General features: G+C 40.2%; 2 protein-coding genes across 2 annotated transcripts in view; both read left to right on the top strand.

The window, feature by feature from the left end:
- The first annotated feature begins 220 nt into the window (after window positions 1-220).
- Window positions 221-20,235, top strand: gxylt2 (glucoside xylosyltransferase 2). Its single transcript, XM_034869544.1, has 7 exons — window positions 221-644; window positions 8,666-8,864; window positions 10,580-10,711; window positions 14,356-14,607; window positions 14,922-15,045; window positions 17,228-17,400; window positions 18,745-20,235. The coding sequence occupies exons 1-7, from the start codon at window positions 367-369 to the stop codon at window positions 18,919-18,921; spliced, it is 1,335 nt and encodes a 444-aa protein (XP_034725435.1). The 5' UTR covers window positions 221-366; the 3' UTR covers window positions 18,922-20,235.
- A 542-nt stretch (window positions 20,236-20,777) lies between these two features.
- The window catches only part of ppp4r2b (protein phosphatase 4, regulatory subunit 2b), an 8,231-nt gene continuing 5,746 nt past the window's right edge, over window positions 20,778-23,262 (top strand). Inside the window, exons 1-3 of the mRNA XM_034870071.1 lie at window positions 20,778-21,031; window positions 21,770-21,851; window positions 22,167-22,337. Of these exons, the coding sequence (XP_034725962.1) occupies window positions 20,998-21,031; window positions 21,770-21,851; window positions 22,167-22,337 (287 nt within the window). The 5' untranslated portion in view covers window positions 20,778-20,997. The remainder of the gene's footprint in view (window positions 21,032-21,769; window positions 21,852-22,166; window positions 22,338-23,262) is intronic.

Raw genomic sequence — 23,262 nt, 5'->3', positions numbered from 1 at the left:
TGCCTTCAAATTGAGTGTTTAGCCCCTCAAGTTTCATGTAGGATATGCGGAAAGATATCATACAGCAACGTGGTCACTTGGCCCTTAAGTTATTTTCAAAATTTTTAAATATAGGCCTAAATGGCAAAAAAAATCTGATTGCGATTAGTACGGTGATACTACCATGATTACGGTAATGCTGGAGAAGCCACGCCTCCGCAGTGTAATCCTCTATGGACGTCGAGGAGCTCTTCTCTCCACTCTCCATCCGCAGAAAAATGCGATCGGGGAGCTGTAAGAAAATGTCAACTCGGGCCGCTCTCCCTCACCCGCAGACATGAGCGGAGTACCGTCTGCCTCTTCCACCCGCAACAAGTCGCACTCACCATGCGGATCCACTGCAGAGTAGTTGTGATCGCCGTGTGTTTAGGAGTTTTCCTACTTTTGTACTTTTTGGGGGGCAACGCCGCGGACGATCCGCTGTTGGACGAAGTTGTAGAGGAGGGCAGCAACTATTCCCGGTCGCCCTCTGAGTTCCGACGCGATGTTAAAGGAAAGTTCGACAGGAAATCACCCGCTCGGGTTGGCGTGCGTGCGGAAGAGCCTCTCAAGGGACGGAAAGAGGGGAAAGCGGTCAATAGAGGGTCCAGCGTGAATGCAAAGAGGTGAGGGGAGAGTTTGTTTCTTTCTCTTCTTTCAATTTGCCCCCTTGATGAGCCATTTCCCCCCCACGCATGTATCCATTTGTGCACACACAGAAGCGTATTTAACGAGTTGGTGTTGCTGAATCTCATCTTCCCTGTCGTTAGGAAGGGGGGGGGGGGGGGGGGGGGGGGGGGGAAGTGAATGTGTCAGCTTTTAATCACGCCTCTCCATCAAACAGCCTACATTGAGCTCAAGGACGCTGGCTTCACAATAGCTTGATCTGTCAAGGGACACTTCCAACATGCACATGGCCATATCTGCTGCTAGGCTGCATTGGATGTCCATTACTTCTTTCCTCTTTTATTTGACTGTGAATCACGCTGTTGTAATCCGGGGCCGCCCAAATGTCTGGCTGAAATGTGAGTAGAGAGCATGACTAATGTGATCAGGTGGAAATATGGGCAGTATTTGCAGAGAGGACATCAGACAATAGCACAACCTAAAGAGATAAATAATTACCTGACCACTCAATCTTGATCATTTGACCCTTTGGGTTTTTAGGCCTTTTAATGCAGTCCTCTGCTGCTTTAAAGGGTAATAGGTCACATTGAAAGACATACATTGCAATTAACTACAAATACATATGAGCACAGGATGGTAGTCTGTGGCAATGCAACACTGGGGAGGTATTACTGGAAATAAGCCGACAGACAACGGATACCCATCCTGTTGACTGCTCTCTTGTTGTCAACGTCTACCAAAAACAATCTTATGTGAAGCTTTCCAGGTGACATTTTCTTATCTGGAAGGATGGTTGAGAGAAGCTGCACCGAGTGGCAGTCTGGGTAAGTCACCATCTCTTTGCAGCCTTTTTAAATTTAGACAAAAGGCAGAGTTTGTCTGTTGCTGTTCAAGGATGGGAGCATTTTATTGTGTCTTCCAGCTTTCTAATTTCAGCCTCACACATCCCCTTCATTTCCTCCTGGGCTGAATGCCAGCAATGCCATAATAGCCACGATGTGTTTGTGGAGATACCCGCCCCACCGGCAGGCCATAATATGCATTCTACTCCAAAGCCAGACTGCAGGTTCGGGACACTGTTAGGTAGATAAAGGCCGTCATGGTGTTTCATTGAGAAAGGACCTTTGCGTCCTCCTAGAAACCACATGTGTGCTCGGCACTGATAAGGGAGATGGGTCGGAAGGGGTCACCGGTGGCTGTAAAAAAAACAAAAAACAAAAACATTACCAGGTTTGGAAAGCGCTCAAGACTGACTGCAGCGATTAGGGGCAACATACTGAGCTTCTGGCTGAAGCCTCCGAAAAACTTGCTTCTATTTAATTCCATGAGTAGAATAAAAGTTAGAGGAATTTAAACAATAGGGTGTATTTTTTTCTAGTAACACAGTCAAGCCTAGACAAAATAGTCAGTACTAATGCTATGGTAATGTGGATCATAGGAATAATGAGTGTACACTGAGGGCTGAAAAACTTTGATTTTAGGGAATTCCTTTAGATACCTTTAGATACAAAGATGTTGTATTATAGGTGTGTATCTTTGACTGTTTGCTCTTCGTCCCTGTAATCATCTGTAAAATCTGAGAGGCGGACAGATTTCCTGTGCCGCATGCTTATTAGATAAACATCCCTGTTTTTTCTAATCATATGGTTTCCTTTTGACACATCACACTACGTCCTGTGGCCAAAAATAGAGAACATAGCTCCACCAGTCCCCCCAGACACCATCCATATAGGCTGTGTGAAAGAAAGTTAATTCATTGTCATTTATCAAGTAAAAACACAAAACCTTTCCTGGTTACAGATTTAAAAACATAATATTTAGCTACTTTTCTCCATTTTCATCTTGTTTTAAATGGAATGTCTTTAACGTTTTGACTGTTGCTCTGACAAAACAATCAAGATGTTGGCAATGTCGATGTTGGAAGTCTGATGGCAATTTTTCACCATTTATGAACCGCTACACTCAACAATTAATTGATTGATTAAAGATATCAGCACATTAATTATTCAAAAAAGAAGTGTTGGTTGCATCCTTGGACATCCCAACTTGTGGCATATAATACTCACAACAGAGCCTTTACCTGTAAACAAAGTATTCATTCCTTCACTCTGATCTCTTAATTACCTTCAGTATATGGTTCAGATGCAGAATAATACAGATGCAACCCTTCTAGCTGCTTGTTACATTGAATTAAGGCCTGCATGTACAGGATTAGATGGGTGTTGATACTTTGTGTAGAATCAAATCCCTTGCCCTGTCACTTCAAATCTTATTCAGCAGTGCGCCTCTCGGTAAAGAAGTCACTCTCTCGCTGTAGCATTATGCATCGCTATAAAAATGTCATCTTGCATGACTGAACACTCTCTCTGCTCGGAGGAGTGTTTTAAAAATCTCCCCGCTTGCCTGTGTGCTTGTGTGAGCCTCATCAAGGGCACTTCAATCTGTCCGGTTAAATTGGCTAACTCCCTTTTAATGTACTAGTAAATGAGTCATAGAGGGTGTGGAAGGAGAAACTAGAAAGATAGGAAGTCTCGCATCTGGTGAAATCATTTTTAAGTAGAAGGAATTGCAAAGAAAACTCCCTCACATCATCTAACTTGCAGGGGAAAGAACTGAGGATGGTCTAGTCTAGTCTGGCCTACTATTCCATCTTCGTCCACTTATCTGGTGTCGGGTCGCGTGGGCAGCAGCTCCAGCACGGGACCCCAGACATTTACCTTTCCCGAGCCACATTAACCACCTCCAACTGGGGGATCCTGAGGCGTTCCCAGGCCAGGGTGGAGATATAATGCCTCCACCTAGTCCTGGGTCTTCCCCGAGACCTCCTCCTAGCTGGACGGGCCCGAACCACCTCAACTGGTTCCTTTCGACGGGAAGGAGCAGCGGCTCTACTCCGAGCTCCTCACCCATGACTGAGCTTCTCACCCTATCTCTAAGGGAGACGCCAGTCCCCTCCTCAGGAAACCCATCTCAGCCGCTTGTACCCTCGCCTACTATTCAACTGTAAACAAAATTTGCAAGTTAGACTGTGTGTGGGAGTTTTTTTATTTTTATTGTGACCTTGTTGTCCCCCTCCGACGCACCTGTCTCACATTGTAGGTGTGCAAAGTATTTTTTCTGTACTAGGTAGCAGAATTTGAAAGTAAAAGTTTAGAAAGTGACCAATCATGCCAAAGAGAATACCAAGATTTCCTGGAAGATAACCTTTTCTTAACAATTACGTATCAAGCAAAGGCTGGAACAGTTCATTAATAAGTTGATAAGCCGGGTGTGGTGATCTGGGAAACCAATGTGATAAACGCTCAGCATCCGCGCTGCACTGGGAAACAGGACCTGTCCTGGTGCATCAATGCAAAATTCCCCACAGTGGTGTGCACTGCAGACTCACTTAAGGGGCTCATATTATGCTCACCTTCATGTTCATAATTGTATTTAGAGGTTATATCAGAATAGGTTTTCATTTCAAAAAACACTTTTGTTGTACTACACACTTCTGCAGCTCCTCTTTTCACCCTGTGTGTTGAGCTCTCTGTTTAAGCTACAGAGTGAGGCATCTCACTTCTGTTCCATCTTTGTTGAGAGTGTGCGGTAGCTAGGTAAGGACTAGGGCGGCAACTAACAATGATTTAATCTGTTGAATATTTTCTCGATTTAATCAATTAGTTGTTACGTCTATAAAATGTCCCACAAGCGCCATATAACGTCCTAAAATGTCTTGTTTTGTCCACAACTCAAAGCTATTCAGTTTACTATCAAAGATAAGGAGATAAGGGACTAGAAAATATTCACATTTAGGAAGCTGGAATCAAAGAATATTTTACTTTTGTCTTAACAAAAAGGCTCAAACCGACTAATCAATTATCAAAATAGTTTAATTTAAAAGTTGACAACTAATCAATGAATCTTTGTAGCTCTAGTAAGCACTACAAGCCATTCAGAAGCAGAGTATGGGGGCGTGCCACGCTAGCAGCTAGGCGAGCATTGTAACATGTGTTACAAAGTGACCCACGTTGTCACGGAAGTAAATGGTGGACTAAAATAGAGCTGTTGGGAGAAGTTGGTGAACAGTTTTTTCTGTTGGAGAACATAGGTCCATTTGGTTGGACTTTGGGCTTTTTCAATTTGTAAACCTATAACAATAAAAAAAAGATATATGCGGGATATTTATGAAGGTTTGGTGCATTGGTACAGCCCCAGTTTCTACAGTTTTCTCTGCTTTGCCACATCATGGCAACCTGTTGGATAAAATTGCGGGCCATGAATCCAGTTAATTGGCCTGAAGAAGCATCTATAGGTTTAATTGACACATGGTTACATTTTGTGCCTGTTTTCGAAGAGCTGAAATCTGTAAAAAAAAAAACAATACAATAGTGACCATGTTGGTCACAAGTCTACCAAATGACCTAGTTTTATGCTGAATAATTAAAAACCTCCAAGGTGTACTTTTTACTCTGGCTCTTCACTCTGTATATGTACATTTTGTCCATTTCTTTGACAGTATCTTCAAGGAGCTGTTCATTTTTTCTTTCCTTGCATAATTTAAAAGGCTTTGGTGCTTTTGTAGGCAGAGGGCCCTTCATGTGCTCACTCTGCAGCCAGTTAGGAATTCAGTCGTTTTGTACCTCTTCTGTTTTTTTTGTTGACTGCTTCCAGATGTGGGGAACAGTGGCATGATGCAAAACATCATGTGTGCAGCCCATGCTGTATGCAGCAAAGGCAGTAGTGTTTTTCATTTGTCCATCAAATTTGTTGCAGAAATCCTTTCAACTGCATTTATCTTGCAAGACTAAGTGCAGCGTAATTACACCAGGGTAGGAGATATAGCCTGCATTTGTTGTTGTTTTTTGGGGGGAGGGGGGGGGTAGGAATGTATGTTTATCGACCTTGACAGAGCATCGACCTTTAATGCGTGGCAGACAGAATTCTCAGCACCTTCTCATTCATCCTAATCTGCGGTTCATCATTGTCCCTCAGCCATGCAGAAAACGAAGTGTCACGCTTGGAGACTGCTCTGCAACCCACCTGTCAAATTTCACTCTTCTCTCTTCACAGCCGTTCTATGGTAGACTTTTTTTTTTTGCCTCTCCCCAGGCTCACAGGAGAGCCATGCCTTTTGGGAAATGCAGCCTTTATTTGTTAAACCACTGTTCTTCCAAATAACATTACATGTTGAAAGAAAAGGTGCTCTGTTCATTTTGTGTTTTTTCTATGGCTGTGACAACATGTTTATGTTAAGCATGTTATTACAACCAGTGTGTGTATGTGGAGGACAAATAAGCTAGTAGGGCTGCACAATATGAAGAAAATATGCAAAACATTGTTGAATATCGCGATGACAATCTTATTTGTGATAAATCAACAGAACATTTAAATGTAAGCAGTTCCGCCTTCAGTGTTGTACTAAAATGCAACAATTATTTGTTGAATTTAAAACAAAAATCTTGTTCATGTAAATCTTTTCCAACACTTTAATCAAACAAGTTCATCATTTAAGTTAAATATAAAAGGCACCGCTACAAAAGGAATGGAAGTTTTAGTGTGCTTCTGTCGCACCGCGCTCCACTTTATTCCTATGGGTGACATCAAGCGACTTCAACGCGTGCCCAAAGCATTCTGGGAAGACCCCGCTGCATTTGGTAAAAAATGCTGAGCGTCAGAAATCTTTATTGCAAATTAATCCGTTGAAGGTGACGCAACTATCCAGTAGACGTAGACAAAAATCTTTCAAACTGACCTTTGTCGATCTGAAATGCAGACAGATTCAGCAACTGGATGGTCTGTTTCTCACTTAAAATGTTTTTCAGAAACACGTTTCTATTAATTATTTTTGTAAAATATGACATTGTATTCCGCCCGAGCCGCCATGACAGTGGTTTGAAATTCTCGAACGTGACATGTTCGTCCAATCCATATATTGTGCAGCCCTATAAGCTAGATGATGTTGTTCTTAGCTTAAGGGTCCCCCAGTATTACAAATGTTTCCATATCGTAGTGGAAGATACTCTGCAGTGCTCATTATATTTTAACGCCACAGCAGCACTAGCTCTGCAAAGAAAGCACATTTCTACAACAGATAAAGGACCTCCTTGCTTTCGAGCATGGAGGAACAAAGGTGGAACCGGTGGGAACTCACAATGCTACAGAAGAGAGAGGAAAAAAAGTGAGTGTGTGGAGGTGGTGTTGAACAATAAATGAAGGCACACGTCTTTGAGAATAATCAAATCTTCATCTTGTCTGTCTGACAGGAGGAGGAATGTGATCATCAAACATTCTCTTGAATGCTTCACTTGTTTTTACGGTTTTGATTCTCATTAAGATATAGATAAATAAATAAATAAATACATTTCTGGGCTTCTGATCCATGAAGTGGCATGCCTTTAATGTCCAGCACTAATAAGTAGGGCTGCAGCGATAAACTGCTTTCAAAGCATTGTCCCGCTGTATGAAAGTTGTATGGTATTGCATGGTATCATACCATGTACATGCGCTGGTCTACAGTATTGAAAGAAATAATTTATTTTCCAAAAGGAAGGTGGTTTACACATACTTTCATACTTTTGTTTTAGTTATAGTAAATCCTTCATAAAGTCACATCAGAATTTGAGAATGCTGTAATGTCAAGTATACTACTAATATATTACCTTACTACTGTAAAGGTGTGCTAAATTAGTAAATTTGTCTATAGAAAGCAATCGAAGTTTACTTAAAGATTGAAGATGTTGGTTTTGCATAATTTAATATTGATGTGAAAACAACATACATTTCTGATTATTATGTGCAATATTATATACAAAACCAATAGTTTGTGGGTTTAGTTTTTCTTCAAAGCTTCTTTGAATCAAAATATGGGTCTAAAAGAATTATAATTTAAAAAGTTGCTTATGTAGTTCTGGTGTTCTTCTACCCGTTTTAGTTCGACCACTGAGTCTATAATCACATGTTGTACAGCTCGGCTTTGTTAAAATACCTAAATCTAAAAATGTTATGTTGTCATTGAAATATGTCAGGGTAGAATTACAGAGAAATCAAGTAACCAGAAAAGAAATGGTGTTTTGAATGTTATTTTTAACACAAGCTGTATGCAAGGAAATGACTAAATGCAGTGTTTTATACGGTGACATAAATATTGATGCAAAAGAGAATTTTAAGGAGCACGAGGTTAGTAACGGCCCAAGTTACACAGCGGAGGGGATTAAGGGTGTTCCAGTGCTGTTTCATAGATTTGCTAGGGGAAGTGCTGAATTATAATAAAATGTAGGGAATTCTTTTTGGCTCAAATGTTCATATACGTTAAATATTGCCACAAATTTACACAGAATGTGTTGGCCCTAGAGAAATCAGAAATGTGGGTATCTGCCTTCAAAAGATGATGTCAATGTTGTTCAAACCTCATGTTGGTATTTTAGTGCCTCCGCAAATTCCACCAAATGTCTTTGATTTCGGCCGGATGTCCGTCACCTTCCGCTTTCTTTGTGTTGGTATTTTAAACTTCATGAGAGCTATGGCTAACTGCTCCTCAGATCTCTGCAGGGTAAATCCAGACAGCACTACTAAAAAAACCTTTTAGCGTACACGCTTCAACAAAACAAGTTGTTTCCCGAGGCTATGTTGCAGAAACACTGTCGCTTCATCCGGCGCTTAGCGCCGCCCATGATGATTGTGATTGGTTTAAAGAAATGCCAATAAACCAGAGCACGTTTTTCTTCCATCACGGAATGCTGTGTGGACTAGCCAGACCCTCCTCCGCAGCACTGTGGAGGAAGACTAAGTTCATTACATCTCAGCGGCACACAGGCCAATGTACAGGCAACATGTGAGGGAAGCAAGGTTTGTGAAATCAATCCAAACCTTCTCCAATTTACCCACACATGGCCTTGACCCATTTAGATATGAAAACGTTGGGTGAAGACAAACTGCACATTATGTACATCATTTGTTGAATGGGGTCCATTTCATCTTTTACCAGACTTTTAGAAGTTTAGTTCACTTTTCATACCTGTCTTTTGCATGTCTGTTTTAGCAAACCGAGGACTAACGTGGCCAGACCTGCGACAAGGCGCAAACGGGCAGAGGAGGTCATGCACCTGGCTGTGGTGGCCTGTGGGAATCGTCTGGACGAGACCCTCACCATGGTCAAATCAGCCCTCCTGTTCAGCTTCAAGAGGATCACGTTTCACATTTTTGCTGAGGAGCCTTTGGCCCCGCAGTTTAAAGAAAGAGTAAGAAGCCTTCAAGGGCCTTATCCTCAAATCAATCACAGTGCAGGTTTTCATAAAAAGGCACATAGTCAAATGTGGTGCCACAGAGACTTTCAGCTATAAGCAACATTGTTTTTGATTTATTTTCTACAGTACCAGTCAAAAGTTTGGAAATATTTTCTTATTCAGGTGAATGAAAATGTGTTTCCAACCTTAAACTGGTACTCTGCCGGGCAAAGTCAAAGGGCCGTAACATCGTTTTTGGTCAAAAATGAGTTGATTATATTTTTTGGGACATTTAAGACAATCCTTTATCATGTGGATAAGTATCTTGAGTCAATTTTGTTTTTGTTTTTGAGAAAATAATGGGTTATCTTAACAGTAACTTCCAAAAGCCCAAGAGAAACCAAGTCAGTACACCATAACACCTGCTGCTGCTCTTTGACTTTGTTTCGGAACGCTCAAACTGAGTTAGGGTACGGGATAGCAGGAAGTAGATGGCTATAAGTAATTGTAAATCATCAAAAATAAATGCCATGATCACTAGATTGTATACTATAACGATTTTGTAAATGGTGATCGCCAACCAAACAGTGCTTTGTGCTTAGCGCGACTTCTCACTTTTTGCCGCCAATACATAGGCAGAGTACAGTAACCAAAAAAAAGGTCAAAAGTCTGAGCTCAAGATTTTTTATGTAGATAAATGTCATAACAGAACCATCTCATTGCCAGATTTCCAGTGTCCTGCCTATATTTCATTTGCCTGGACAACAAAATAACTTCAAAGTCATTTTTCTCAGCAAGTTAAGGTCTTTTGTCTTTGTCGGGCAGTGCTGTATGTAGCCTTTTTTTAGTGATTCTCTCTCTGACTTCTGATTAAATCCAGAGCATGTTAAACATTCCCCCTCTCTTTGTAATAGATGATATCAAGATTAGAGCAGTTTTAACTCTGACTCACTATAGTACAGACATAAAATCCTTTTGTCTCGAGGCTTGGGGAGTAATTCATCACCATGACACCCTGCCTGTTCTCTAGTACAATGTTTCACTTCAAAGTCACCTTTACAGAGGTGCCTGGCATGATTTGGATTAGTTCCCCTGATATTCTAACTTAGTCTATAAACATCACTTCTATTAATGGACCTTAAACAGCTTTAAATCCAAACCCTAAGCTTGTGAGCTTGCCGTCATGTGTAGGCGGGGGGAATCATTGCCATGTGTTGAAAATCCCCCTAGTGTGGGAGACGGGAGTTTTGGTAGCCAAGGCCTAGATAATAGAGCCCATATGCTGAGTATGTACAGCAAGGAGCTTACGTCCAGCCACACTGTAAAGAGACATGATGTATGCGTGTTGAGGGAGTTACAAGGGTTGTCCATAATCTCCTCAGATTTCTTGTCCTCATAGCACAAACGCTGCCAAAATGCTTGCGGCGCTCTCACTCTTTTCAGAGCCAAACAGTTGAACTGATGATTACCGAGGGTCTCGGCACCTAATAGGTCGGATAACACGAGCTTCAGTGATACTCTGTTGAGTTTAAAGGGAACTTTCCTTTGTTTAGACTGTAGCTTTTTAATCAAAAAGCTGGTAAGTCTGCGAAAAAGAGGGGGTTATCTTTCAGAGCAATGACTGTTTATAAGGGCTTTTTCTCAAACACTTTTCATCACTCAACCTTTTGAGAAGTCCATTACTTTCTCACTTTCTCTGTATAAAAGTTGATGTGTTGCTTCCCTTCCAGCTGAACCAGTGGCCTCGCTCCGTCTCCGCCAAGTTCCAGTACAGAATCTACCCCATCACCTTCTCTGTGGGGAACGCTGACGAGTGGAAGAAGCTCTTCAAGCCCTGTGCTGCTCAGAGACTCTTCCTCCCCGTAAGGCTGCAGCGTGTATCTCTTTTTTTAAACTTTACCACGGATAATGTCATAAATCAATTATTGATGATTTCACACTGCAGTAGATAACACATAACCCACCAATTTGAAGTTAAGACTGTTGATTGTTTTTTTCCGCTGGTGTTCATTGAAATAACAGCCAGCTTACTTACCATGTTATGAACACATTGCAGGTGAGACTTTATCAGGAATACCTTTTTTGAGCATAGTCTTTCTGGTTCTACAATTCAATAAATCTACAAATAGTCTTGACTAATGCAAGGGTTGGATTGGTCCGTCCCGATTCTGTACTATCAATTACTTCTGCAGATGTTTTTGCAGTTACTGCTGCAAAAATCTAAATCCGCTTATTGTTAAAAATGATCTGTCGCTTCACTTTTACACCAAGATCTCAGCCTGGCTTTGAGGCGGTTTGAGGAAACTTAAGACGTGAGTCAGACCGGCACATATGTTGTGGATCCCCCAAGGAAAAAAAATACTTTGGCTTCTCCTGGAGGCCTTTGCCACTATGGGAACTTAACAAACTGTAACTTAAGGTGTTGTAGCCATTGTCATGGGTTCTACCTTTGGTTCCACCGCTCTCCCCCTGCTACGGAGACGCTGCCTGGAACTATACTCCGGCTCTGCTCAGGTTCTCTTAGGGGTAAAACAACTACATCTTATTTACAGCACTGGAAAATATGGCTGAACAATACGGGAAACTCAAATAATTGTGATTGCAGGGCTTAACATTCTCAGACACCATGCCTGTATTCAGGAATACAGGCGTTAAGATTCAGTATGCACTTTTTTTAAATCTTATCTTATTTTCCTCTATTGTCTTCTATTTCAGTATTATTATTGTTATTAATGAAAAATATTTATTCATTCAAAGGTCACCATAGTTGCAAGATTTAAGCGAAAACTTCGGACATCCTGTTTCTTTCCATGGTTTAGAATCCCTTCAGAAAGCACCATATTGACATAGAGATCTGTGTTCTCCTACCCACTCCACTGTTGCTTCCATTCCATAGCTGTGAGCATACACACGTGAAATGAGGCTGCTGAAACCTCTGTTTGGGCTTGTTGGCAGCGATCGATCGGCAACATAATCCAACAGAGCCAGCCCAGTCCATGGTCCAACACACCGCAGCATGGCGACTACGGGTGGGGGAAAATTGATACAGCATACTATCACGATATTTTCATTGGCAATACTGTATCGATACACAGGCACAAAGTATTGTCAGTTTGTCTGCTTGACCATCCCATTTTGCAGCAATACAATCAATTGAAGCGATATTAACAAACAGAAATGTATCTTTTTAGATAAAACAGATATTGACAAAGTTTCCTTTTGTGGACATCATTTGAAATTGTGAAAAAAAAGTTATGCATTTCAATATATTGCAGAATGTTGCAATATGTTTAAAATCTCAATAATATTGTATTGTGGTGATATCGTATTGGGAGGCAGTTCCCACACTCAATTGCGACGTGGTTTCTTACTACCAATCAAATCTCTCCGCTTCCAATTAGCATTGCTGAACTGTCTCAACCTCTGTCTGCCATATTCTAAAAGGCACACTGTGACAGGTAAACTCAGTGACAGCGTGTGTGAAACAGAATAGAAATAAATAATTAACTCTGTCCACATACTGTATACTGGGAAGTCACTTGGGCTGTCTGAAATGTAAGAGTCTTAGCTCTGAAGTCTGGCTGCTGGTGCAATCTTATCTCAGCCAAACTGGCCCTGTAATTCGTCTGCCATGCATTGATCATTGCCATGCCAGCACAATTGATCAGTGGATACAGGAAGTAATTGTCTCACCTGTGACTCATCATATTGTTCATTGACAGTGGAAGTCAACATTTTTCTTCTGTGAATTCTAAGATTCTCTTTCACAGATCACCTTATCACTTATTACTGACTTCATGCTTTTGCTTTTATCACACCATTGTAGTATGTACTGTACATTGTATTAGCAGCAGTGATGGGACAAAATCCTATGTTGTCAACTCTTTCTGAAGTGGGGAAATTGTTGAATGTTGAACTATATTTAAAGTCTCTTAAATTCCACTTTTTCACACTCAAACATTTAGTTGATCAGAACTGGGCCGAAGCATTTGGGTTATTTTTGGTTTTATTAACATTAGAGATGCACCAATAAGGAATATGTGACTATAACCAATATTATCTGTATTTTGTGGTATTGGCAACACGATAACTGATAATATTAATCCTACAAATGCAAAAAATTGAGCAGATAGATATGCATTATTGGACAAGACAAGTTTATTTTTGTAGTATAACACCAATATTTAGAGAGCCTTTATCATCCCTAGAATAAAGAATATATGCATTTATTGTAAACTCATTATAACCTTAATCTAACATTAGTCTATATCATTGGGTCGGTCTTTAATTGTGTCCAATAATTTGGATTATGATCCAATTGTTGCTAAACTAATGACTTGGACTAATGACTCAGCTGTATTTTGTGCTCTGCTCAAATTAGCATATGTTAGCATGCTAACACGCTAAACTAAGATGGTTAACATGGTAACCATTACCCTTGCCAAACAGCAGCAGGTTAGCATTGTCGTTTTTAGTATTTAGCCCTCTGTGTCTTAGAGTTTAGTTATGACACTGAAACTGCAGGGTTTGTTTGATGTTGAATGCCACTTCTTTTCCCACTCAGACAGTTAGTTGGTCTGGTCTAGACTGAACCTCTTGATGCTTTCTGCTTTTTTTATAGTTATGTTTTATTAATATGTGAGTGCCTGTCTGGGAGCTGTTTGGGCAACTAGAGGAGGTGCACCTACTGTAACATGGTAGACAGTAGACATGTAAGATTTTTTCCATGTAAGACATATTTGAAACTATTAACTGCTATTAAGTTTATTTAGTTAAAGGTTACTTAAGGTCCCATGACATGGTGTGCTTTGGATGCCTTTATATAGGCCGTAGTGGTCACCTAATACAATATTTGAAGTCTCTTTCCCAAAATTCAGCCTTGGTGCAGAATTACAGCTACTAGAGCCAGTCCCACGAGGAGCTTTCCTTAGTATGTGCCATTTCTGAGTCTGTAGATTTTGAGGAGGAGAGAAGGGGGGCAAAGTGGAGGTCAGGCGTGTGGCCTTGACCAACTGCCACTTTGCTCGTTTGAAAGCCATGATGTCTCTCTCTCTCATGGGCGGGCCACATTCTCTGGGTGGGCAAAGCAGAGAAAGGGGAGGTAACCGTGCCCCTTATGCCCCATAAGGGTCATTGAGTAACAATTAGGGATGTCCCGATCCCAATTGCAAGTATAGGAATGGAGCCATATGGGCATTTTTTAATGAATTACCTTACCCTGATCATTTACGTCAGCAGAGCATAATTTTCTGCGGAGCGCAAACTTGCAAGTAACTCAGCAATACTCTACTATGGCTAAAGTGTCATCAGTTTGGAAGTACTTTAAACTAGAAAGTGAAAACACTCCAAGATCCACACAATGTCTGCAATACGATCATTTTGCGGGGCACCAATCGGGGACCAAAAAAACAGATCAAGACATTCCTAGTAATAATGCCCTTTCTAGTTCTTTAGATACATTGTAGTCTCAAATCTTCTAATGACGACTCTAATTGTGTCCTCCCAGGTCATCCTGAAAGATGTGGACTCGTTACTCTACGTAGACACTGATGTGCTGTTCTTGCGGCCCATGGATGATATCTGGAGTCTCTTGAAATCCTTCAACAGAACTCAACTGGCAGCAATGGCCCCAGAGCACGAGGTCCCAAAGATTGGCTGGTACAGCCGCTTTGCACGCCACCCTTTCTATGGAGTAACAGGGGTCAACTCTGGTGTCATGCTGATGAATCTCACAAGGATCCGCAGCACAATGTTCAAAGTGAGGTCAAAACGTTGTCGTATTTATGCACACTCAGATCAGTAAAAAGCTAAAGTGAGCTATGGTTTCCTTTTTGCATTCTGAAGGTTATTGTCTTTGAGCTCCAGTCACAGTGCTGTGAGTGGGCGGAAACTGAAGCTTTCTGATTATCACGCTGGAAGCACACACTTCTGCCATCAGAACTCAATTTAGCAGCTCTCCAGCTTTTAGCACTGCCAGCAGATTGCAAATTGGAAGTGAGAATGCAAATGTAGTCCTCCTTTGATGATAAATTTTGAGCTGTTTGCGAGTGAACGCTGCTTTTGGTTTTTCAGAACAGTATGATCCCCAGTGGTTTGTCATGGGAGGATATTCTACATCCACTCTATCAGAAGTACAAGAACCACATCACCTGGGGAGACCAGGACCTTCTAAACATTATCTTCCACTACAACCCAGGTACAGTCCTTTTGAGTGCAGGCTACCCGCTATGTCTTAAAAGTCTTTAAAATGTCTCACATTTATCATTCCCAAAGGTCTTACATTTGTATTATCCATACACAGGATGAGTACTACAATAAAATGTATTGAATTCAGGTAAATGTAAATGTGCTGTATTTATATAGCGCTTTTCCAGTCTTAACGACTGCTCAAAGCGCTTTTACATCTACAGGAAACATTCACCATTCACACACATTCATACACTGTGGCCAGGGCTGCCGTACAAGGTGCCACCTGCTCATCAGATGAACATGCACACACATTCACACTCCGATGCGCAGCACCGGGGGCAACTCGGGGTTCAGTGTCTTGCCCAAGGACACTTCGACAATGACTGCAGGGGCGGGGATCGAACTACCAACCTTCCAATTGGCAGGCAACCGCTCTACCACTGAGCCACAGCCGCCCCAGTACCAAAATCCTTTCTGATATTCCATTATATCCTGTATACTCTTGACAGTCTGGACAGGAATTTGGTGTTAAATGTCATTTTAAAATGTTGTCTACAATGATCATAGAACATACTATTATCACAGTGAAAACACGTTATGTAAACCTAAGAAATATGCTTTAAAATGCTCTGTTGAAGGCCCACAAAAGATATAACCAGAATATCACTGATCAACATGTTGTTGTATTTCACTGTTGATAACACACTCTACATTATGAATCTGAATCAGTAAACACACAAGGCTGTAGGCTACAGCAGAGTTCCAGCTGCAGCAGCCAGATGTGGACATTAAGTGCTAAGGCAGAGCTGGCATCGCTGGTGTTTGCCTGAAAACGCAGCCAATGACGTGTTTGTTAAACATGGAATGGCTTTGAGCTCTCTGCATTCACCAGAGGAATATTCACATTAGTCCAAAAGCATTGTTGTGACTTATTTGTGTTTGTTCTGAAAAGCTATATATGTATGTTTCTTTTGTATATTTTGTAGTTTTTTTTTCTCTATATGGAGTTTTTGCCTGGTACTATACATCACATCCAAAGACCAGAGCTTATAAAATATACACAACTGTATATAATATATCGCTATGGGTTCAAATGAACAAATATGTATCAACATCTGTGCAACTTCCTATGCATGATGGTCATTCCTTCCTTGCAGCTGTAATAACCATCAGCCATGGAGCTTGTATACTGGAGCGGTTGGAGGTTGATTGCCTTGCTGAAGCGTGCCTCTCGATGTAAAGAATTGTATTTTTTGCTGTCTTTGATTAGTTGCAAATAAATAGATGGGAGGAAAGAAACAATCAGGCTTGCAGACAGTACAGATGAATATGGAACATCCCTATCTCTGTTCCCAATCACTTCATCTTGTATCTTTTTATTCCTTTTTTCTTTAAATTGTTTATATGTGGAACACAAGCTCTATGTAGCAGAGTGTATGCCACAGTCAGTTGCACAATATCCAGAAAAATATATTTCTATGGGGAAAAAAACAATTCACCTTGTAAACCATTAGGTGCAATAAACTCTCCAGTCTGATCAGTAAATTATAGTTTTAATTATGTGTGGCCACTTGGCCAGGTGAAGCCAAAGAAAGACACATCAGTCTTTGAAAAAAATAAAATAATCCTCGAAGAATATCTGCACCTAATGTCTTGTATTGTATATCTTGAAATTGAAATTATACAAAGTCAAACCTGTTAGATGCCTAAAGTATAATATTCAGTTGTTGTTTTTTTTGTATTTGTTTCCAAAGTCCTCCCATCATACAACCAATCTGCTGTGGTCCAGTGATAATGGTGGCCACATTTAATGTGGATATTTGATTACTCTTTTTTTTTTTGTGGGGCAGAAGAGTGTGTGCATGGCAAGTCCTGGCCTTCGGTTCCTGGCATGTCTGTCTGTTTTTGTGTTACTTTTGTCTTATAGGGTATGCCAGTACCAAAGACACATTTCCATGTAATGCAGATCTAATGGACAATAAAGTAATCTGAATATGTATGTTTTATTCCAAGTTTTCCATCCAGATTTTTTCAAGTGTCAAAGGATTCAAACAATCTACCAGTCATAAACCTGCCTTTGAAACCTTCATGAGTTACTGTCCTCACTGGGTCCCGGCATCGTATTTAGTGTTTGTTGTAATACATAGCAATGATGTGTTCTCGTCTCGTGTGTATTTGTCTACCCCCAGAGTGTCTCTTCATCTTTCCCTGTCAGTGGAACTACAGGCCAGATCACTGTATGTACGGGAGTAACTGCAAAGGCGCTGAAGAGGAGGGTGTGTCCATCCTCCATGGCAACCGTGGAGTGTATCATGATGACAAGCAGCCGGCATTCAAAGTAGTCTATGATGCAATACGTGAAGTAAGTATCCCTGTTGGATATTCAGGTTTTGCTGACACGATATGGTATTGATGCATAGCGCCCTCTGTTGAAACCGCACATACAGTGCAAGGTGGTTGGTCACTTGGTAACAATATTATCACGGTTTTATTCGTTTTAGTGTGCGTTATAAAAAAGGAGGATCCCTATGCCCAGTTCATTTCCACAAGTCATTAGCACCTAATTAGCTTAGATGGGGAAAGCAGAGAATTTTTCAATCGTGTGTACTTGTATTGTAAAAAAAACATACTTTAATTGAGATAATAGATTTCATAATGCAAAACATTTCACAGCGAACATGTTCCAGCAGACAAAGACCGTTGTAACTTATTACATTCATGATGGCTGCATTCCATTCAGGTGTGTCAGTTTCAGGGTCTCAATATTATACATCATTCATGTTATTAGTTACACCTGTGCTTCTCCTGCTGTGGCACATCAAACTATCTGCTGTAAATGTGGTCTGCTGTGGTTGCGGATTAGAAGAGTAATAAAGTGAATGTTTTTTTTAATATAAGAAATTTATTTGAGTAATATGCCCAACTTGGTATATAAGTGTGTGTATATATATATATTGTAATATATTAGCTTTGATTTGTAAGTGATAACATTTATTCATTTACAATACATTATTCATTAGCAAAGAAAATTGATGTCCTTAAAAGTTTGGATTTTCCTAATTTGTTTTAAAAGGCATTAAGATCAATTTCCAAAAGATTTTTTGTTTATTCCTCTTTTTAATCAACTTTAACATAGGTGTGTAAACTTATGCAAGCCACTGTATATTCTTGTTTACTATTTAACCAGTCCGGTAAATAGGTCTATATAAATTTCAACTCTGTGCTTCCTAATACAGTCTTAAATATTTAGCCTAGCTTAGCACAAAGACTGGAAGCGGGGGGAAATGCTAGCCTAGCTCTATCACCATCCAACAACTGAAAAGGTGGTAATATTCATCACTTCATCTGACTCTGTAATGCAAAGAAGCATATTTCCCAAAACGTTGGACTGTTCCTTTAATGACTTTAGCTCAAAAAAAGGAGCAGCTTTGCTCTGTGATATAAATTCTCTTTTGCTTGCATTAAACAATCTGGGTCACTTTTTAAATTTGGAATTTATTTTCTCCGGCAGCAGAGTCATTCACCCCCTGCTCTAGTGAGATAAGCCTCTTAAAGACAAGCTGGGTCATAATTTATGATTAACACAGAACACCACCACCCCACCACACCCCTGCTGACAGAATTTGTAAATACCATTTAGTCTGTGATCAGTCTGAAATAGCTTTGGGATCTGAATTGACACCGGACAATGACTCTGTCCCTCCAGTTTCCCTTCGAGGACAACATGTTCCAGTCACTGTTCTACCCCATCCAGACCAAGTTCCTGGACACAGTCAACACCCTGTGTGGACGGGTTCCTCAAGTCTTCCTCAAGCAGATAGAAAAGACCATGAGAAAGGTGTTTGAGGACAAAGTGGTCCGGCATGTCAGACCACACAAATAACTGATGGATAAATGGACTGCCTGTTTTATCTGACACCAATAACCACCTTTCTGTGAATTATGTGTCATACCAGAATGTCCTAGACTGAACTGTTGGCTCTGCGTTCGCAGTGTATTCTACACATTCCATTTCCTGGAAGGGTCTTGTGAACATTATGATCCTCTAATCATGGTATGGGTAATGAGCCTATGTATACAGAGAAGCATACAGTGCAGGCCAGTGATGCTGTAGAACAGGTTTGCCTTATTGACGTCCTAAAATTTTCACATTCCAGTTATGTACGGTGATTAATGTATGACAATGTTGAAAAACTACAGTAAAAACTGCTCAAATTCTTTTTTTTAAATCAATAATTATGAAAGGATGAGCTCTTTATCTCCAGCAAAAATGTTTATCATGTTTATGGCATATTTGTGTATGTACCGTCTTTATTTTTCCTCATCAACATGGTGTACACTAAACAAAGCCAACTTTGGACTTTGGAAAGTTTTCCTACTTGAAGTAGTAGATTTATAAACCGCTCCTCTGAAATTATGTGAATTTTTTACCAGCAAACGACTTGAACTGTAAGCTTGTGTGAATGAGAAGAGTTAAGTTCTTGGTCTGTTCTTGGTCTGTTCTGCAGTTGCATAATGCCACTGACAGTATTAAATACAGCACAACAGAAGATATACAGAATTATGTTATATATGAATGTTAAAATGCACTTTCAGAATGATCTTAGGACTGGATGGTTGTTTGTACGCGACATGTCTTCGTTAGATGCTACACTGTCCGAGTGAAAACCAAAAGTGCTAGCATTAAAAAAAACTAATATGTCTGTCATTTAATATTACAAGAAAATTAGTGCTATAGCTGTTTATGTGTATATGTATGTATGTATGTATGTGTGTTTGAGAGGGTATCTTAGTTTATAAAATGAGGTATGGTCTTTTGTGAACACATCCTATGTTTGAGCCGCATTACTTTCAATGTGATGTTATGATCTAAATATATCCTTCAAAACTGGAAACTGAACATGGCTGTACAGTCAACATGTGTTTCTAAATAAATCAATGCAATGTACTGTTTGTTACAACACAAAAGATCTTTCTTGACATAAGCATCTGCATTTATATTTAGTTTTGTTTGCAACTTCATGTGGTAACAATAGTTATTTTATATTGGACTTTAACTGAGCTTACCATTGCATGTGTTTCACCCATGGCTCATGGTAGTCATACGATATTTTAATGTTTGAGAAAATAAAATTAGCAAAATCATTAAGGCAGACTTAAGGGTATAATACATAAGTAGGCTTCATTGATTGTAATACATATATATATATAAACATCTGACTATTGTTTCTTTTGTTTATTTACCAAAGTTTAGATAATTAAAAGCCTTGGTAATGTCACTCTGTAAGGTTCAGTTGCTCAATAATATATAACCTTTTTTTTTAATCAAATTTGTATAGTGTTTTTTTTTTAAATGAAAATACCTATTTTTCCAAAACCTCTTGACAATAACTATACAAATGCTCCGTTCTAAAGAGGAAATGGTGTTTCCTTCAATAGACAAAAAAAAAATGATTGACGTTCTAAACACGTTCAACAAAAACACAAAGCCCAATGTGTGTTTGACTAATTCACATGATCAGGTAGGCAGATGAAGGAGGGAGCGCAGTAGTACATACAGTAGATGTTTCATGCATATTGATCAAATACTCACATATCTCTGTGTGAGATATAGGAATGACTATAAACACTCACTTGTATTCGTATGTCGTACTTCTTAATCAATGTGTTTTTTTTATTTTGTCATTTGCAGGCTAATTGTTCTGTATTGCTAAATATTTTTTTCATAATCAATGATTATTTTATAGATAGGCTATTTATTCTAAAAGGCTATGTTGCTCTTACCAGTGCAGTGCCTTGTCCGTTGCTGAACAGGCAGTGACCTCACGGCGCCATATTAAAATGCTCCCTCCTCTTTGCCTGCTGTGAGATCGTAGCTAGCAGAAGTAGCAGCAGCTAGCCGGTAGCAGCCAGTCTGTTTTTTTTTACATCCACAAGACTGACAGAGGGCAACGTCGTGATGGAAATTGACTCGCTCCAAGAGGCGCTCAGAGGTCACTTCAGTTTATTTCAATAGATTTGTGTTTATTGAGACCAAGCGTAATACGTGTGCTTCCGCAATTGCTTTACCATAAAAAAAAAACTGATTGTAGCTCACAAGCTAATGTCGCTAGCTAGCTACTATTCATGACTAGCTAGATGGCTAGCGCTACAATACACGGAAATGGGTAGCTGTCTGTCCAGTTCATTTGCTACATATGATGCTTTTCTTTATGACGTAAGCTACATACTTTAGAACGTAACGCTGTATTTATGTGCCCTCAAAATTTGATTCAACTTGCTGACAGATGTTTGTATGAGATAACGTTAGATAACTGGCCAGTGTCACCGGCTATTGGTTACCGTTACCGTTACTGTTTGCCGGCTACGGTTTGCGGAGAACTTAACATGCTAGCAATAGCGCTACACTTAGCTAAGCTAGTTATAGCTAGCAAGCAACCTAGCCAGCTATATAAATAGCACCCACCAGCCCGCTGGCTACGTTATGTAAATAGCTAACGTTAATTAGCAATGTGATGTTCTTCAGTCCAAGTGTTGCCAGAGACCTGCCAACAAGCTTAATTTAGTGGGTTAAATGCATGTTGCAAAAACACCCAAGCTTTATAGCAGCCGAACGTCAAAACTGTAACGTTGGGCTAGGTTAAATCAAAGCATGTCCATCTCTGATCAGGCTAGTAGTTTCAAGTTCCACAACGTACTGTTCAACCTGTGGTTTGTTTTTTTCTCCTCAGATTTTGACAAGCAAGCAAAGACTGAGGCATCTCCTCTTCTGGAGCAGTTTCTATGTCATATTGCCAAGACTGGAGAGACCATGTAAGTGATGATAGCAGGCCTGATGAATACATAAATAATACATTAATCTTATTTAACACATCATTCATATTATAACTGTATTTAAAAGTTTGTACAGTAGATGGTCGGTCCAGGAATAAGTTTTATACAGAGTTTGCTGAATCATTTTTTTGGGGGGGATGTTTGGGTAACCTAACTGTATTGTCATGCTTCTTCTTAATTAACATGTTACCATAGCCTAGGCAACATCCAGCCATAGTATGCTTTCGTCCAATTTTGCCAGTTTTTCCTCCTATTATGTGTCGATTCTTATTCTGCTTACCATTTTTTTTCAAGGGTTCAATGGTCTCAGTTTAAGAACTACTTCCTGTTTAAATTGGAGAAGGTGATGGATGACTTTAGAGCCTCCGCACCTGAACAAAGAGGTGCTGCAAATCCCAACGTGGAGTCAATTCCATTTGAAGATATGAAGGAGAGAATTCTGAAGATTGTGAATGGATACAATGGGTAGGTGAAAGTACGACAGTAATATTGGTAATCTGACTATTTGTCACGGTTTTCTGTGATTTAGGCCTCTGGTTGCATCATAATTTGGGAAATCAGGAAGCAAAGCAGTTATGTTGCTAATGGCTAGCAGAAACCTCCTTAAGCAGACATGGATAAAGAAAAGGGTCTTTTGAATGACAAAAGTTTTAGTTTCAAAGCCCTTCCAGATGGTTTTCTGTGCAAGACTAAAATTGTTCGCATGTACTGTTGATGTGAATTTAGTTACCACTAGGGCTGTAATCAACCAAAGAAGGTCTTGGTCGACTAAAGTCCTGAAATCTCGACTAAAAATTGACTGTGGGGGGGAGTGCGCAGAGAGGCGGGAAAAAAAACTTAAGATTAATTAACTGTACTGTCCCGCAGTACTTGTCTGTGCAGGCTATTTGCAGTATATTAAATCGTTTTTGACTCAATTATTTTGCACTGAAATGACACTCGTCTGTCGGCTCTGACAGCGCTGCATCAGTGCGCTGTGCATGTTCTCGCACAAAGCGGCTGAACATCGGAGCTCGCCTTCGCGGCTGAACATCGGAGCTCGCCTTCGCGGCTGAGACACGAATAAACTATTAATTTAAAGCTTTTACTCTTAAACACAAAAGGCACGTCCACTTTAATATATACTGTATATTTAAACATATCTGTGGTCAAGTTCAGTACCTCGCTGTGTTGCATTAACTCTGAAACTTTCTCTTTGAGTCCTACACATTTTCCGGGTAGTGCATGCATGATGGTGTGGCGTGCTGGCGCTGTATATTACGTTTTTAAAACCTCAGCCCTCCACAACAGCAATGGGTCTCATATGCTGAGCAATAAAGTCGACAATTTCTTCTGTGATTATTTTTGCGTTCGGATGATAAAGGCTTAACATCCAGTGGGGTCTGGGGGG

Source organism: Etheostoma cragini, chromosome 4 (genome assembly GCF_013103735.1).
Source record: "Etheostoma cragini isolate CJK2018 chromosome 4, CSU_Ecrag_1.0, whole genome shotgun sequence".
NCBI classification, from domain to species: Eukaryota; Metazoa; Chordata; class Actinopteri; order Perciformes; family Percidae; genus Etheostoma; species Etheostoma cragini.
This window is presented reverse-complemented; position numbering and strand designations above follow the sequence as displayed.

Bases quoted from the DNA above. Each gene is read 5' to 3' on its own strand.
- gxylt2 (XM_034869544.1), top strand. From the start codon at position 367: ATGCGGATCCACTGCAGAGTAGTTGTGATCGCCGTGTGTTTAGGAGTT. The intron at 8,865-10,579 runs GTAAGAAGCCTT...CTTCCCTTCCAG, and splicing joins CCCCGCAGTTTAAAGAAAGA to CTGAACCAGTGGCCTCGCTC. The intron at 14,608-14,921 runs GTGAGGTCAAAA...TTGGTTTTTCAG, and splicing joins TCCGCAGCACAATGTTCAAA to AACAGTATGATCCCCAGTGG.